We start from the raw sequence: 16,655 nt of genomic DNA, 5'->3' as shown, positions 1-16,655 counted from the left end.
TCCTCTTGTAAGTAAAAGATGACAATTCTAATTCTGACATCCTTCAGGTTTTCATGTTGCTACTTACCCTTAATCAGAACCTGTACTGTTTGTCTCTCTTCAACTAGGGCCTGGCACATTGTAGATTAAAACTGCTTCACAAACACAGCTGCTAGATAACATAAACTGCTCTTTAACATCAGGTTTTTAACCACTACATAGCTAGCATTCTGGGAATGGATAGATCCCCCCACCTCTGCTGGTGGTAGACTTCTAACAAACCATTGTTACAAATTATCATTGTATAGTCTTTGGCACTCTCTGTTGCTTTTTATAATTCACACATAATTAAATTATTCAGGACCACAGCTGGTGGAGCATCATGGGAAATGTAGCCAAGTAGTGATTTGAGCAGTCATACTTTTATTAATTATTACAGAATAGGTGGATTTGGTAAAGTTTTTATGCTTCTCTTTTTGTAAACAGACAGTTGTAACACCCTAATTTTGTGTTTGTCTCTCCTCTTAGGATCCTCTAATCACAGTATCTGGTGAGTCCAAAGTTCTATTCATATAAATATACACGGATCAATTGCTTTTTGCTGCTCCAAAAGAACTTTGCACTTTTTGTGTTGGCATGCAAATCAAGAATGACTTAATGCACCACAATGCACATATGCTTTGTATAATTGTAACGTGCTATGGTATGAATAAGCCTTAAATCTGACTTTCATTATCCTGGTCCCAAATTTAGCAGGGCATTTATTAGACCTGTAGTGGAAATGTAGCCTCCTGCCAGTACTTCTGTACAGCTTCTGTCTGTCTTAGGTCACACCACTTATTGTTTTCTCTAGGGGATGAAGCATAGGTTTTGAAAATTTAGAGCTGTGTACAGTTAGACTGCAGAGACTCTGATGTGAGTTGTGAGCTTCCATCCTTAAAACATTTGAAAGGTATTGTAGATTATGGGTGCCTAGGATGTAACATTAGAGGCAGGATTGGTTTTTTTTTTACAGAGAGGATAGCAGAGATGAAAAACAGGTCTGAAAAATGCTTTTGACATTTGTCTCTTGCATACATTTTGCTTTTGACTTGAGTGTCCCTTTAAACTCTGCCATGGGCTGACAGCCGTACGTCAGTAATTGTTGGTGAAAAATAAAACTCCATCTGTGTTTGTATTTGTCCTCTCTTTGCACTATTTCATTTGTGTGATAATGTTTTTCTCTCTGCACTTTTACATCTTTTATGGTAATACCTTTTGATTCCAGGACCCAAGATGGTCACCATACAGAATTACTGTGGAAACCCTGCTCCTCCAGGGAAGCCAGTGCTAACATTCCAGACTGGGGAGGTGATTGAGCTCCTGAGGGGTGACCCAGATTCCTCGTGGTGGGAGGTAGGTGCTAAACAACAATTTATGAGAAGAAAAACCCATTGGTCACCGGCTATATTTGGTGGTTAATGGCAGATTTTCTCCTAACAGGGGCGTTTGCTACAGACTAGAAAATCTGGTTATTTTCCCAGCACTTCAGTTAAACCCTGTCCTGTGGTAAGTACCATATTATAGTAGCTTCACTCACTGTACAAACAAGCAGCCAATCACTTTGTGTTGTTTTCCATGTGTGCTGAGGTTCCCATAAACCTGTTCCTTCTAAATCTTTATCTTATGTAATTATCAGATGTTTAGAATATATTTTATACATGTTCTGCTGCTTTCCTGAATCTGCTGTGAGCTGTACCATGTATGACTTGTTACAGCCAGGCTAGGGTGATGCAAGGGACCCCATACTTGTCCTGTACACATAAGGAGTGTTGATCACCAAGATGGCAAAACATTTGGCAAGGGAGTCCAAGCACAAAAGCAAGGAGTAGTAACAAGAAGGAAAGAAAATTATTTGAAGGAAACAACATAAATGGCCGTTCTGTTAGAAAATGTTACATATTGTTGACATTGGCTTCACAAAAGTGTAGACTGCAAGGAGCTGATGTGACTATCTAAGAACTGTATTGTGAAACAATTTGTATTAAACAGACTTAACATTGAAGGTTTGTGTTTTGTCACAGCCGATGATCCGCCCGGACTACAGTAAATATCCCTGGTAGGTACTAAACACCTCACACTGCCTCCCACAGCTGTCAGCCTTTGTGTCATTCTTATTGGATGTTAATTGTTTTAGGTTTGCAGGAAATGTAGAACGGCCGCAAGCCGACAATCTCCTAAAGGCCCATGTTAGCGGAACGTACCTTATACGGGAGAGGACAGCAGAAGCGGAGCGATTTGCCATCAGTATAAAGTAATTGATTTCTAATTATTGATTATACAGCTTAGTAAAATGTGTGTACATGTCACATTAACCACTTGACCACCAGAAGATTTACCCCCCTATTTGACTGTGATTAATACAGTTACAGTGTGTGTGTATATATATGTGTGTGTGTATGTATGTATACAGTGGAAATAAAAAGTCTACACATCCCTGTTAAAATGTCAGGTTTTTGTGATGTAAAAGAAGAGCCAAAAATAAATAATTTCAGAACTTTTTCCACCTTTAATGTGACCTATAAACTGTACAACTGTGCACACCCTCTTATAACTGGGGATATAGCTGTGTCCAGAATTAAGCAATCGCATTCAAAATCATGTTAAATAGGAGTCAGTACACACCTGCCATAATTTAAAGTGCCTCTGATTAACCCCAAAATTCAGCTGTTCTAGTAGGTCTTTCCTGGCATTTTCTTAGTCGCATCCTACAGCAAAAGCCATAGTCCGCAGAGAGCTTCCAAAGCATCAGAGGGATCTCATTGTTAAAAGGTAACAGTCAGGAGAAGGGTACAAAAGAATGTCCAAGGCATTAGATATACCACGGAACACAGTGAAGACAGTCATCAAGTGGAGAAAATATGGTGCAACAGTGACATCACCAAGAACTGGACGTCCCTCCAAAATTGAAAAGATGAGACGAAAACTGGTCTGGGAGGATGGCAAGAGGCCTAAAGCAACATTAAAGGAGCTGCAGGAGTACCTGGCAAATACTGGCTGTGTGGGACATGTGACAACAATCTCCCGTATTCTTCATATGTCTGGGCTATGGGGTAGAGTGGCAAGACAGAAGCCTTTTTCTTACGAAGAAAAGCATCCAAGCCTGGCTAAATTTTGCAGAAACACATCTGAAATCCCAAAAGCCTGTGAGAAAATTTGTTATGGTCTGATGAAATAATTCTAAAAGATATGTTTGGCGCAAAAACAGCACTGCACATCACCAAAAGAACACCATACCCACAGTGAAGCATGGTGGTGGCAGCATCATGTTTTGGGGCTGTTTTTCTTCAGCTGGAACTGGGGCCTTAGTCAAGGTAGAGGAAATTATGAACAGTTCCAAATACCAGTCAATATTGGCACAAATATGTAAAAAAACAAAACCTCAGCGCTCAGGACTTCCTATTTACCATACAAATCCCCGTGAGATGCTGCTGTGCACAGGTACAAAGGACCAAAAACTTTTAACAATGAAAACCAGCGCAAACCCACATGATCAATTACATTACTCAGTTTAAAAAAACATTAATGTGCTAATAAAGTAAATTATATATAAAATATATTGATATATAAAAATTTAAAATTATAAGTCCAGTGACAAAAAAGCAAAGTGACAAAAAATCAAAAAAACCCCCAGAAAATATATATATATATATATATATATATATAATTACAGTCCCGTGACAAAATTAAATCAAATTAAATTATAATATATTTTCCATTTGATTCTTCCGTGTTACTGATCCCTTCACCATCCACCAGTGCAGAAATCAACATTAACCGCACTCACCAGATAATGGTGAGTCACACGCCTTTCAGGATTGTTAAGGGCTCCTGGACCCCCTTTACTTTGTCTGAGACCTCCAAGTGCTGTTTCCTCTTATGTCTAGGTACCTCTTCTGCTTACTCCTCTCACCGAATCCCCCAGAGGAAAATCAGGAAGAAGAAAAGACCATAGCGTGATACCGCAGTAACTTCTCCTCAGATTAATCTCTCCAGACCACTCACATTCTTTTGCGGGGTATAGCCCACTTTTTATTCAAAACATCAGCGATTCTCTTCAAGAATGATCCACTTTTCATGTACACCGATTATACAAGGACCCCACAGTTTAGTGTGCAGCAGGATGGCAGACCTCAGCTACAGACTCTTCTACTTAGGCTAAGATGGCCCCTTGGAACGCACCGCTCGGCGTGCGCTCCACTCACCGGAAATGACGTCAGACGACGGACCAGGCAACCGGAAGTGCGTCAACGCGTTTCGCCCCACCCACAGGGCGTTATCAAGACGCTCATTACCACTTCCCAGCCGCTTATAAAGCTTTGGGAGATCCCTCCCACTAATTCCTCTGGCACAAAAACCTGGATACAAGCATGTATACAAGCATTCTGGATACAAGCATTCCGGTTGCCTGGTCCGTCGTCTGACGTCATTTCCGGTGAGTGGAGCGCACGCCGAGCGGTGCGTTCCAAGGGGCCATCTTAGCCTAAGTAGAAGAGTCTGTAGCTGAGGTCTGCCATCCTGCTGCACACTGCTAATATATATATATATATATATATATATATATATATATATATATATATATATATTAGCAGTGTGGTGAAAAGTGAATAAAGCTCAAAATGCTTCTAATAGCTTTTATTTCCATACACACAAATGCATTGGGAACACTACACACTCTATTCCAAATCAAAACATGAAGAAAAATACATCAAATTTGTGTTGTTCCTCTAAAAAGAATTGAAGAAAAGTGAATATTAGACTGTTCAAAAAAATAGCAGTGTTTGTATTCTTTACAAACTCAAACATTCACTATATAAACTGAAAAATGTTTGAAGATTTTGCTTTCCTTTGAATCACTTAATATTTAGTTGTATAAGCACTGTTTCTGAGAACTGCTGTACATCTGTGTTGCATGGAGTCAACCAACTTCTGGCACCTGTGAACAGGTATTCCAGCCCAGGATGATTGGACTACATTCCACAGTTCTTCTCTATTTCTTGGTTTTGCCTCAAACTGCATTTTTGACCCCACAAGTTTTTTATTGGATTAAGATCCGGGGATTGGGCTGGCCACTCCATAACGTCAATCTTGTTGGTCTGGAACCAAGATGTTGCACGTTTACTGGTGTGTTTGGGGTCATTGTCTTGTTGGAACACTCATTAAAAGGGCATTTCCTCTTCAGCATAAGGCAGCATGACCTCTTCAAGTATTCTGATGTATTCAAACTGATCCATGATCCCTGGTATGCGATAAATAGGCCCAACACCGTAGTATGAGAAACATCCCCATATCATGATGCTTGCGCAACCATGCTTCACTGTCTTCACAGTGTACTGTGGCTTGAATTCAGTGTTTGGGGGTCGTCTGACAAACTGTCTCCGGCCACTAGACCCAAAAAGAACAATCTTACTTTCATCAGTCCACAAAATGTTGCGCCATTTCTCTTTAGGCCAGTCAATGTGCTCTTTGGCAAATTGTAACCTCTTCAGCACATGTCTTTTTTTCAACAGTGGGACTTTGCGGGGGCTTCTTGCAGATAGCTTGGCTTCACATAGGCGTCTTCTAATTGTAAAAGTACTCACAGGTAACTTTAGACCTTCTTTGATCTTCCTGGAGCTGATTGTTGGCTGAGTCCTTGCCATTTTGGCTATTCTTCTATCCATTTGAATGGTAGTTTTTCGCTTTCTTCCACATCTTTCAGGTTTTGGTTGCCATTTTAAAGCATTTGCGATCATTTTAGCTGAGCAGCCTATCATTTTTTGCACTTCTTTATATGTTTTCCACTCTCCAATCAACTTTTTAATCAAGGTACGCTGTTCTTCTGAACAATGTCTGGAATGACCCATTTTCCTCAGAATTTCAGAGAGAAATGCACTGTAACCAGCATGTACAACATTTGCTGCCTTCCTTCCTTAAATAAGGGCAATAGCTGCCACCTGTTTTTCAAAGAATGAATGACCTCACTAATAGAACTCCACACTGCTATTATTTTGAACATGCCACTTTCAATTAGTGATTCAATTACACAGAATCAGCAGCATGCATGTCATGACTGTTGGGTCTGTTGGATTTCTATTACTCAACTACATCTGCTAGTAAATTATTTGCCATGTAGAAATATCATTTCTACCAAAAACAGTGATTGATCAGGTTAGTGATGTCTGACTGCTATTATTTTGAACACAACTGTGTGTGTGTGTATGCATGTGTGTGTATGTGTGTGTGTGTGTGTGTGTATGTATGTATGTATATGTATGTATGTATATATATATATATATATATATATATATATATATATATATATATATATATATATATATATATACACACACACACTGTCACTGTATTAATGACACTGGCAGGGATGGGGTTAGACATCTAGGGCAATCAAAGGGTTAATTGTGTGCTTAGCTATGTGATTTGTGTACTGTGTGTGCTGTTTTTACTAGGCAATTTGCTAGATTTTATTCCTTAAATAAAATCTAGCAAATCGCTGCAGATACAACACAGCTCTGCCTTGTTTACATAGGCAGAGCTGTGCTCTGTCAGTCGCCTCGGCGATCAGCAGGTGCCGCTCCTTATCCATTGGCCGGCACTTGTTGATCGGCTTCTGCTCTGTCCAATCACAGTGGCGGAAGTGTAAAATCACATTTATATATGTGCATTTGCAGAGAACATCCACCCTGTAGCAGTAAATCTGCTATAGAGTGGACTTAGTGGTTAAAAGGGTTGCACAGAAAATGCAAACATTGAAGTTTAACAATTCTTAGATGTGATGGCTAATAGAGAAGGGAAAAGCTTAAAAAAAGAAAGCTAATGCAGCCACCACATCTAATGATTGGTAAACTGTAATATATAACGTTTTTGTTTTGGGTTTAATACCACTTTAAGGACAGAGATGTATGTTTTACTGCTTAGTGCCAATGTGTACACAGCTTCTCACACCTACCAATCACTGTCCTTGCATCCCACTAGACTTACCTTTGCTAATATTACAAAACCTAATCACACAAAGGGGGCAGCTACAGTAGGACATTGCAAGATATACAGTTGCAAGAAAAAGTATGTGAACCCCTTGGGATTCCGTGGAGTTTTGCATGAATTGGGCATAAAGTGTGCTCTGAACGTCATCTAAGTCACAACAATAGAAGAACACAGTCTGCTGAACATAATACTACACAAACATTAGATGTTGCCATGGTTTAATTGCACATAACATGTAAACATTCACAGTGCAGGGAGGAAAAAGTATGTGAGGCCCTAGCTTAATGACTTCTCCCAGAGCTAATTGGAGCCAGGAGTGAGCCAACCTTAACCTCCAATCAGTGTGATGATATTGGATGTGTTGCTGACAGCTGTCCTGCCCTTAAAAAACACACACCTGTTTTGGGTTTACTGGTTTCAAGAAGCACTGTCTGATGTGAACCATGCCTCGCAGAAAAGAGCTCTCAGAAGACCTACAAACAAGAATTGTTGACTTGCATGAAGCTGAAAAGGGTTACAAAAGTATCTCCAAAAGCCTTGATGTTCATGTGTCCACAGTAAGACAGACTGTCTACAAATGGAGAAAGTTTAGCACTGTTGCTACTCTCACTAGGTGTGGTCGTCCTGTAAAAATGACTGCAAGAGCACAGTGCAGAATGCTGCATGAGGTAAAGAAGAATCTCAGAGTGTCAGCTAAAGACCTACAGAAATCTCTGGCACATGCTAACATTTTTGTTGACACATCTACAATAAGGAAAACATTAAACAAGAATGGAGTACATGGGAGGACACCACGGAGGAAGCCATTGCTGTCCAAAAAGAATATTGCAGCACATTTGAAGTTTGCAAAAGAGCACCTGGATGTTCCACAGCACTACTGGCAAAATATACTGTGGACAGATGAAACCAAGATTGAGTTGTTTGGGAAGAACACACAACACTATGTGTGGAGAAAAAAAGACACAGCACACCAACATCAAAACCTCATCCCCACTGTAAAACATGGCGGAGGGAGCATCATGGTTTGGGGCTGCTTTGCTGCCTCAGGGCCTGGACGGATTGTTGTCATTGATGGGAAAATGAATTCCAGAGTTTATCAAGACATTTTGCAGGAAAACATACGACCATCTGTCCTCCAACTGAAGCTCCGCAGAGGATGGGTGATGCAACAGGACAATGACCCAAAGCATACAAGTAATTCAACAAAACAATGGCTGCAACAGCACAGAATACGCCTTCTGGAGTGGCCCAGTCAGAGTCCTGACCTCAACCCGATTGAAATGCTGTGGCATGACCTTAAGAGAGCGATTCACACCAGACATCCCAAGAATATTGCTACACTGAAACAGTTTTGTGAAGAGGAGTGGTCCAAAATGACTCCAGATCGTTGTGCAGGTCTGATCTGCAACTACAGGAAACGTTTGGTTGAGGTTATTGCTGCCAAAGGAGGGTCAACCAGTTATTAAGTCCAAAGGTTCACATACTTTTTCCTCCCTGCACTGTGAATGTTTACATATTATGTGCAATTAAACCATGGCAACATCTAATGTTTGTGTAGTATTATGTTCAGCAGACAGTGTTCTTCTATTGTTGTGACTTAGATGACGTTCAGAGCACATTTTATGCCCAATTCATGCAAAACTCCACGTAATCCCAAGGGGTTCACATACTTTTTCTTGCAACTGTATGTAGAAAAGTAAACATAAGGCAGACAATAGTTTGAGTTGGAATTGAATACTGCAGTTTGTACATAACCTGTTAGCTCTGTGTTTATTTCTTCCATAAAAAGTATTTGGCTTATCACAACCCATTTAACATGATTTAATTGATTTAGAATATTTTTTTAAATGGTTAGGCTATGAGCTGGTGAAGTTTACATTTCTGCAATGGGCTAGTTTAACATAAGACAAGGTTGATGCAGAATAATGTAATACATACTGTATATACAGTATATGTGAAGATTATCATTTATCCAGGTCATTGTTATATCTAGAAGTAGTTGGTCATATTCAACTGGACTTGTTCTGTAATGTTGAAGATGTTTTATAGTTTATTCAAGCAATTTTTTCAGTTCCAGTGAGTATCAAGAAGATACCCCAGCATTTACACTGATCAGTCATAACATTATGACCACCGGTGAGGCATAGACTCTATAAGACCTCTGAAGATAGGCTGTGGTATCTGACACCAAGCCATCAGTAGCAGAACCTTTAAGTCCTATAAGTTGAGAGGTGGAACCTTTATGGATCAGACTTGATTTTTCCAGCACATCCCACAGATGCTTCACTTCAACACCTTAGACTAGTTTGTGTTCCTTCAAACTTCGTTGCACACATGCATCAGTCTTGGCTGCCCATGACCCTGTCGCCAGTTTTCCTTCCTTGGACCACTTTTTGGTAGGTCCTGACCACTGCAGGAACATTCCACAAGAGCTGCAGTTTTTGGAGTTGCTGTGACCCAGTCATCTAGACATTACAATTTGGCCCTTGTCAAAGTCTCATAAATCCGAATGCTTGCCCATTTTTGTTCTGCTTTCAACACATTAATTTCAGGGACAACATGGTTACTTGCTGCCCAATATATACCAGTCACTTCCATTGTATGGAACAGAATGAAAGTTGTGAAAATTCTGCAACCACCCTAATCACATTGTTGGTGTCAGAAAGTCTGCTTAGGTGTGTATGTTCCTCAATTTACATGACCAAAGGTGTAAACTGTGGAAATGTCAGGGTTAATAATAATGCGGTATTGTATGGTGAAGACAGATTGCATTGAAGGCCCCCACACCTGTTCTAGAATGGTTACTCCATCACTGAACACTCATCTCATATGTTGCTGGAGTGTTGGAAAAAACTCAAAAAGATCTTTAACGGTGATCATGTGGCCTGCAAGTCCAACAAGTACACTGAGACAGAAACCTATACATTTTAACCACTTGCACTCCTGACGATTTACCCCCCTTAATTACCAGGCCTCTTTTTGCTACTCGGCGCTGCACTAATTCAACTGATAATTGCGCGGTCATGCAATGCTGCACCCAAACTAAATTTACATCCTTTTTTCACACAAATAGAGCTTTCTTTCGGTGGTATTTGATCACCTGTGCGCTTTTTATTTTTCACGCTATAAACAAAAGAAGACCAAAAATTTTGAAGAAAAACAATATTTTTTACTTTCAGCTATAAAAAATATATAGTAAACTCAAAGTTAGGTATAAATTTAGGCCAGAATGTATTCTGCTACATGTTTTGGTAAAAAAAAATCCCAATAAGTGTATATTGATTGCTTTGTGTGAAAGTTATACAAAATATGGTATAGATACTGCAATTTACGCCATTTTTTTTTTTTTTGCTATACAGCGCTGCGCTAGTTTAACGGACAGTTGCGCGGTCGTGTAATACGGTACATAAATGAAAATGAAATTTATGTGCTTTTTTTTTCACACAAATAGAGCTTTCTTTTGGTGGTATGAGAAATGTATACTGATTGTTTTGTGTGAAAGTTATAGCGTCTACAAACTATGATATAGATAATGGAATTTACACAGCTTTTACTTTCTGACTGCCCATCACATTTCTTGAGGTGCTAAAATACCAGGATAGTACAAACACCCTCAAACTAGACACCCTAGGCTATCTGCTGAGAGCAGCCTGAGTCAATGGAAGATTTATTTTTTTTCCACAAGTTTCTGGAAAATGACAAAAAACTTTTCTTTTTTTTTTTCTTTTACACAAAGTTGTCATTTAAATGATTTATTTCTCGCACAAGCCATGGGTATATGTGGAATTACACCCTAAAATACATTCTGCTACTTCTACTGAGTATGGGGATACCACGTGTGTGAGATTTTTTTGGGAGCCTAGCCACATACAGGAGCCTGAAATCCAATGACCACTTTGAAAGCCTGAAGGTGCGTAACTTCCTCATTACACTTCCTCACTACCTATCACAGTTTTGAATTTTTTTCTCACAAGGTTTTCAAATATAAAAAAAAATATGTTTTTGTTTTTTTCTTCATTTTCCAAAAACTTCTGGCAACAAATGAGATCTGCAAAATACTTAGCGTGCTTTTTATCAAATTCCTTGGGGTGTCTACTTTCCAAAAAGGGGTCACTTGGGGGGTTAGGCGCTATCCTGGCATTTCATGGCCTCTGAAACTGTGATAGGTAGTCTGGAAGTGTAATGAGGAAATAAAGCCCTTTAAAAGCCTGAAGGTGCTTATTGGATTTTGGGGTCCTGTACTTGGCTAGACTGCCAAAACGTCTCTCACATGTGGTACCCCCATACTCGAGAGAAGTAGCAGAATGTATTTTGGGGTGTAATTCCACATATACCCATGGCATGTGTGAGCAGTAAATCATTTAAGTGACAATTTTGTGTAAAAAAAATATATATATTTTTTTTGTCATTTTCCAAAAACTTGTGGTAAAAAAATAAATTCTTCCATTGATTCAACATGCCTCTCAGCAAATAGTTTGGGGTGTCTATTTTCCAAAAAGGGGTTGTTTTGGGGGGGTGTGGGCATTCTATGTCCAGCATTAGAAGTTTATGCCACACATTACTCACTCTTCTAACTACCTGAAGACCAAGCCTTTTCTGACACTTTTTGTTCACATGAAAAAAATCTGTATTTTTTGCTAGGAAATTAATTTAAACCCCCAAACATTATATTTTTTTAAAGCAGACACCCTAGTGAATAAAATGGTGGGTACTACAATTTTTTTTTTTTTATGGCACATAGTACTCGTGCAGCGATTTTTCAAATGCAAATTTAAAAAAAAAATACACTTTTTTTTTACTTTTAATGCACAAAAACACAATATATTGTCCAATTATTTGGTAAAATATATAAGATAATGGTATGCCAAGTAAATAGATACCAAACATGACATGCTTTAAAACTGCGCATGCCCCATGCAATAGCAAAAAGCTGCAAACCTTTTTAACCTCCCTGGCGGTATTCCCAAGTGTAGCTCGGAGTAAAGTTTCAGTACCACAAGCGGTAACCCCGAGCTACACTCGGGCTTATCATGCGGCGATGCTTCGGGATCCCTCGATCACTTACCTTGTCCTGTGCTCCTGCAGTGTCCCCTGTAATGTCCTCCGGCAGATGCCGGCATCTGTCATCTGGGTTCCGTCCCCTGCGAGCATCGGGGCGTACGGGGACGGAACTGGCGGGAAATTTGAAAATGACAAAAAGTGACATTCACTAAATACACTAAAATCACATAGTAAAACATTACTGTATCAAACCATTTCACATACATTTTGTCCCGAGTGCTTTGTCCTGTGCCCTGCCTACACTTTTACCGTTCTTTCTGCCTGGAAACTGAGAAATGTTCATGGCGTCCAAAAAGCGTCCCTTTAGGTCAAAAGCGGTTTTAGACCAGCTAGAGAACAGCGATAGTAAATCAGAACCACTTGCAGAATTGAGTGATAATGATTCGTGGGGAAATTCGTCATCAGACACTGAAAACGATTCTGTGACTTTGCTCAGTGATGTGCGAACTTGGCGCTATATTTCAAATTTCAGTGTTTTTGGTTTGATTATATGGAATTAAATTTATTATTATTATTTTTTATGATTATTTATTATATTATAATTTATGATTTTGTGTTTCAAATTTTAACATATGTGGGATATTTACTGGACTCTTGTTCGGACAGATTTCAGTGACTTATTCCTAAAAATTACAGGCCTACAATAAAAAAAAATACATATTTCCATGCAAAAAAATTTACCGCTTTGAGCACAGAAATATGGACATAATCAGACCGCTAGGGAGGTTAATATCCTTTAAAAGCCTTTAAAAGCTACCATTTTAGATTTACAGAGGAGGTCTAGTGTTAGAATTACTGCCCTTGATCTGACGTTCACAGCAATACCTCACATGCATGGTGCAACCGCTGTTTACATACCAGCACAGGGTCAAGGCTTGTGCACACAGGTGTGTGCGCATGGGAGGGGTGATTTTTTTTTTTTTTTTAGTTCTTTTAATTTTTTTTATTATTTTTACATTATACCTTTCATTTTTTTTTCTTTTTATCACTTTTAATGCTATAACAGGGATGCAAATATCCCCTATAACTTCAATGCATTGTCATATATTCTTTTTTGCTATCTGGATATCAGACTCTGGGGGAGGGGGGGCATAATCTCCCACTGCTTGTAAAAGCAATCCTGCAGCTAATTAGCCACTAGGATTGCTTTTACATGAACGCCGATCGCCGGCTGAAATAAACGATACCTGTAGCTGTAGGCATCGTCCTGGTATAACCATTCAAAGTCCAGTGATGTACCAGTATGTCGCTGGTCCTTGTTGGGTGTATATACTATGTTCTTTTTTTTTTTTGTATGCAGCCTGTGGACTGAATAAAAAAATGAGAAGAAATCTCTGCCAGAAAAAGTGTGTGGTATGCCCACTATTAGAATATACTGCCCTGCATGCACCCACTTCTAATGGTGGGCACACATTAGGTCACACTTTGCCACAAGCGCCAGTTCCAAGATTGAACAAATGTCTAAATCAGTGGTTCTTAACCTTGTTGGAGGTACTGAACCCCACCAGTTTCATATGCACATTCACCGAACCCTTCTTAATTGGAAAAATAAAATATGATTTTTAAAATTCAAAACATAGGTATATATTTAGGTATATATTTATACATAGGTGCACAAAATGAACAAAACCGTTAAGAACAAAGAACAAAACCATTAAAACATGATTTTCACACAAAAACAAAAATATAATAATGAATATTTACTGCACGAATCATATGAGTCGGGTGTGGGTCTTCACCTCCGCCGAACCCGCGAGACTGACTCACCGAACCCCTGGTTCGATCGAACCCAGGTTAAGAACCACTGGTCTAAATAGTGGCACGCTTGAATAAAAATTGTCCACATATACAGTCAGGTCCATAAATATTCGGACATCGACACAATTCTAGCATTTTTGGCTCTATACACCACCACAATGGATTTGAAATGAAAGGAACAAGATGTGCTTTAACTGCAGACTGTTGGCTTTAATTTGAGGGTATTTACATCCAAATCAAGTGAACGGTGTAGGAATGACAACAGTTTGCATATGTGCCTCCCACTTGTTAAGGGACCAAAAGTAATGGGACAGAATAATAATCATAAATCAAACTTTCACTTTTTAATACTTGGTTGCAAATCCTTTGCAGTCAATTACAGCCTGAAGTCTGGAACGCATAGATATCACCAGACGCTGGGTTTCATCCCTGGTGATGCTCTGCCAGGCCTCTACTGCAACTGTCTTCAGTTCCTGCTTGTTCTTGGGGCATTTTCCCTTCAGTTTTGTCTTCAGCAAGTGAAATGCATGCTCAATCGGATTCAGGTCAGGTGATTGACTTGGCCATTGCATAACATTCCACTTCTTTCCCTTAAAAAACTCTTTGGTTGCTTTTGCAGTATGCTTTGGGTCATTGTCCATCTGCACTGTGAAGCGGCGTCCAATGAGTTGTGAAGCATTTGGCTTAATATGAGCAGATAATATTGCCCGAAACACTTCAGAATTCATCCTGCTGCTTTTGTCAGCAGTCACATCATCAATAAATACAAGAGAACTAGTTCCATTGGCAGCCATACATGCCCACGCCATGACACTACCACCACCATGCTTCACTAATGAGGTAGTATGCTTAGGATCATGAGCAGTTCCTTTCCTTCTCCATACTCTTCTCTTCCCATCACTCTGGTACAAGTTGATCTTGGTCTTATCTGTCCATAGGATGTTGTTCCAGAACTGTGAAGGCTTTTTTAGATGTCGTTTGTCAAACTCTAATCTGGCATTCCTGTTTTTGAGGCTCACCAATGGTTTCCATCTTGTGGTGAACCCTCTGTATTCACTCTGGTGAAGTCTTCTCTTGATTGTTGACTTTGACACACATACACCTACCTCCTGGAGAGTGTTCTTGATCTGGCCAACTGTTGTGAAGGGTGTTTTCTTCACCAGGGAAAGAATTCTTCGGTCATCCATCACAGTTGTTTTCCGTGTTCTTCCGGGTCTTTTGGTGTTGCTGAGCTCACCGGTGCGTTCCTTCTTTTTAAGAATGTTCCAAACAGTTGTTTTGGCCACGCCTAATGTTTTTGCTATCTCTCTGATGGGTTTGTTTTGTTTTTTCAGCCTAATGATGGCTTGCTTCACTGATAGTGACAGCTCTTTGGATCTCATCTTGAGAGTTGACAGCAACAGATTCCAAATGCAAATAGCACACTTGAAATGAACTCTGGACCTTTTATCTGCTCATTGTAATTGGGATAATGAGGGAATAACACACACCTGGCCATGGAACAGCTGAGAAGCCAATTGTCCCATTACTTTTGGTCCCTTAACAAGTTGGAGGCACATATGCAAACTGTTGTAATTCCTACACCGTTCACCTGATTTGGATGTAAATACCCTCAAATTAAAGCTGACAGTCTGCAGTTAAAGCACATCTTGTTCATTTCATTTCAAATCCATTGTGGTGGTGTATAGAGCCACAAATGTTAGAAATGTGTTGATGTCCCAATATTTATGGACCTGACTGTAAGTGGTACCCCACATGGAAAAAGGATGACACCAAGTCTCAACTATCTTGCCACTGCTCCCCATGTAGTCTGGGCATCCAGGGGGCTCCACGTGACTATCTTTTCCCTTGTAAATCCACAACTTATAAATATAGCCTGTTGCCCTCTCACAGGTCTTCTACATCTTGACCCCATACTCTGGCACGCTTGCAGGGGAGAAATTGTTTGAATGCAAGGTGGCCAGAAAAATTAATGAGGGACTCATCAATGCAGATGTTTTGCTGGGGAGTATAGACATCTGCAAATTTTTGGTTAAGGTGATTTGCGAGGTGCTGAATTTTGTGGAGCCGGTCAAATTCAGGGTTACCCCGAGGATGACAGAGTGTATTGTCGTTGAAATGCATAAAACACATTATACTCTCATATCTATGCCTGGCCATGGCAGCAGAGAACACGGGCATATGATGAATCGGGTCTGCGGACCAATACAACCGCAATTCATTTCTTTTAGTAATGCCCATGTTCACGGTTAGACCCAAAAAAATTGTAAATTCAAAAACCGTAATGAGTTTCCATGCGACTGGTTTGGCAAGGTTTGAATTTGGGTTGGCGGTGATAAATTGTTGTGCATATAAATTGCTTTGATCCACAATCAACGCATACAGATATTCCGTGAAAAACAGCTCCAAAAATCAAGGAGGTATGTGAAAGACCAAGATGTACTAGACCGCTGGTACTCGCCAGTTCACCAAAAGGTAGAGCGGCACTAGTACTGGCACTCTGCTGCATATGAGAGTCATCAAAATTTACCGGCAAGTGCTAACAGAGATCAAGCCTGATTCTGCAAACACTGCAGATTTGTGTGCAATGTATCAAGTGACAGTGACCTACTGACACTGCACTTGCTGGGGGAGAAGGGGGAGGGGTTAAGCGTAGGGGCTAAATGCAGGTGCTGGCAAGTGGCGGGGCTGATCCCGCTAATGCTGCGTTTTTGAGGACACTATACTAATGTGAACGCTGGTATAGTGCTGATCTGATCAAAGATATTGACCAGTTCAGACACTATACTAGCAGTGGAGTTTTATTGTACATGAGCGTGCTCCTGGCAATCAAG

At 39.9% G+C, this 16,655-nt stretch overlaps 1 protein-coding gene across 10 annotated transcripts in view; it reads left to right on the top strand.

Moving 5' to 3' along the window:
• The window catches only part of VAV2 (vav guanine nucleotide exchange factor 2), a 351,081-nt gene that overhangs the window by 305,007 nt on the left and 29,419 nt on the right, over nt 1-16,655 (top strand). For all 10 annotated transcript variants that reach the window (XM_089685277.1, XM_089685271.1, XM_089685270.1 and 7 more), the window contains 5 exons: nt 508-529; nt 1,247-1,374; nt 1,462-1,527; nt 2,043-2,077; nt 2,156-2,272. In XM_089685277.1, the coding sequence (XP_089541403.1) occupies nt 508-529; nt 1,247-1,374; nt 1,462-1,527; nt 2,043-2,077; nt 2,156-2,272 (368 nt within the window). The remainder of the gene's footprint in view (nt 1-507; nt 530-1,246; nt 1,375-1,461; nt 1,528-2,042; nt 2,078-2,155; nt 2,273-16,655) is intronic.

This window comes from Staurois parvus, unplaced genomic scaffold (genome assembly GCF_062004578.1).
Source record: "Staurois parvus isolate SC_StPar_1 unplaced genomic scaffold, SC_StPar_1.0 ptg000365l, whole genome shotgun sequence".
NCBI lineage: Eukaryota > Metazoa > Chordata > Amphibia > Anura > Ranidae > Staurois > Staurois parvus.
The sequence above is the reverse complement of the archived record's forward strand: the minus strand, read 5'-3'. Positions and strand labels throughout refer to the sequence as shown.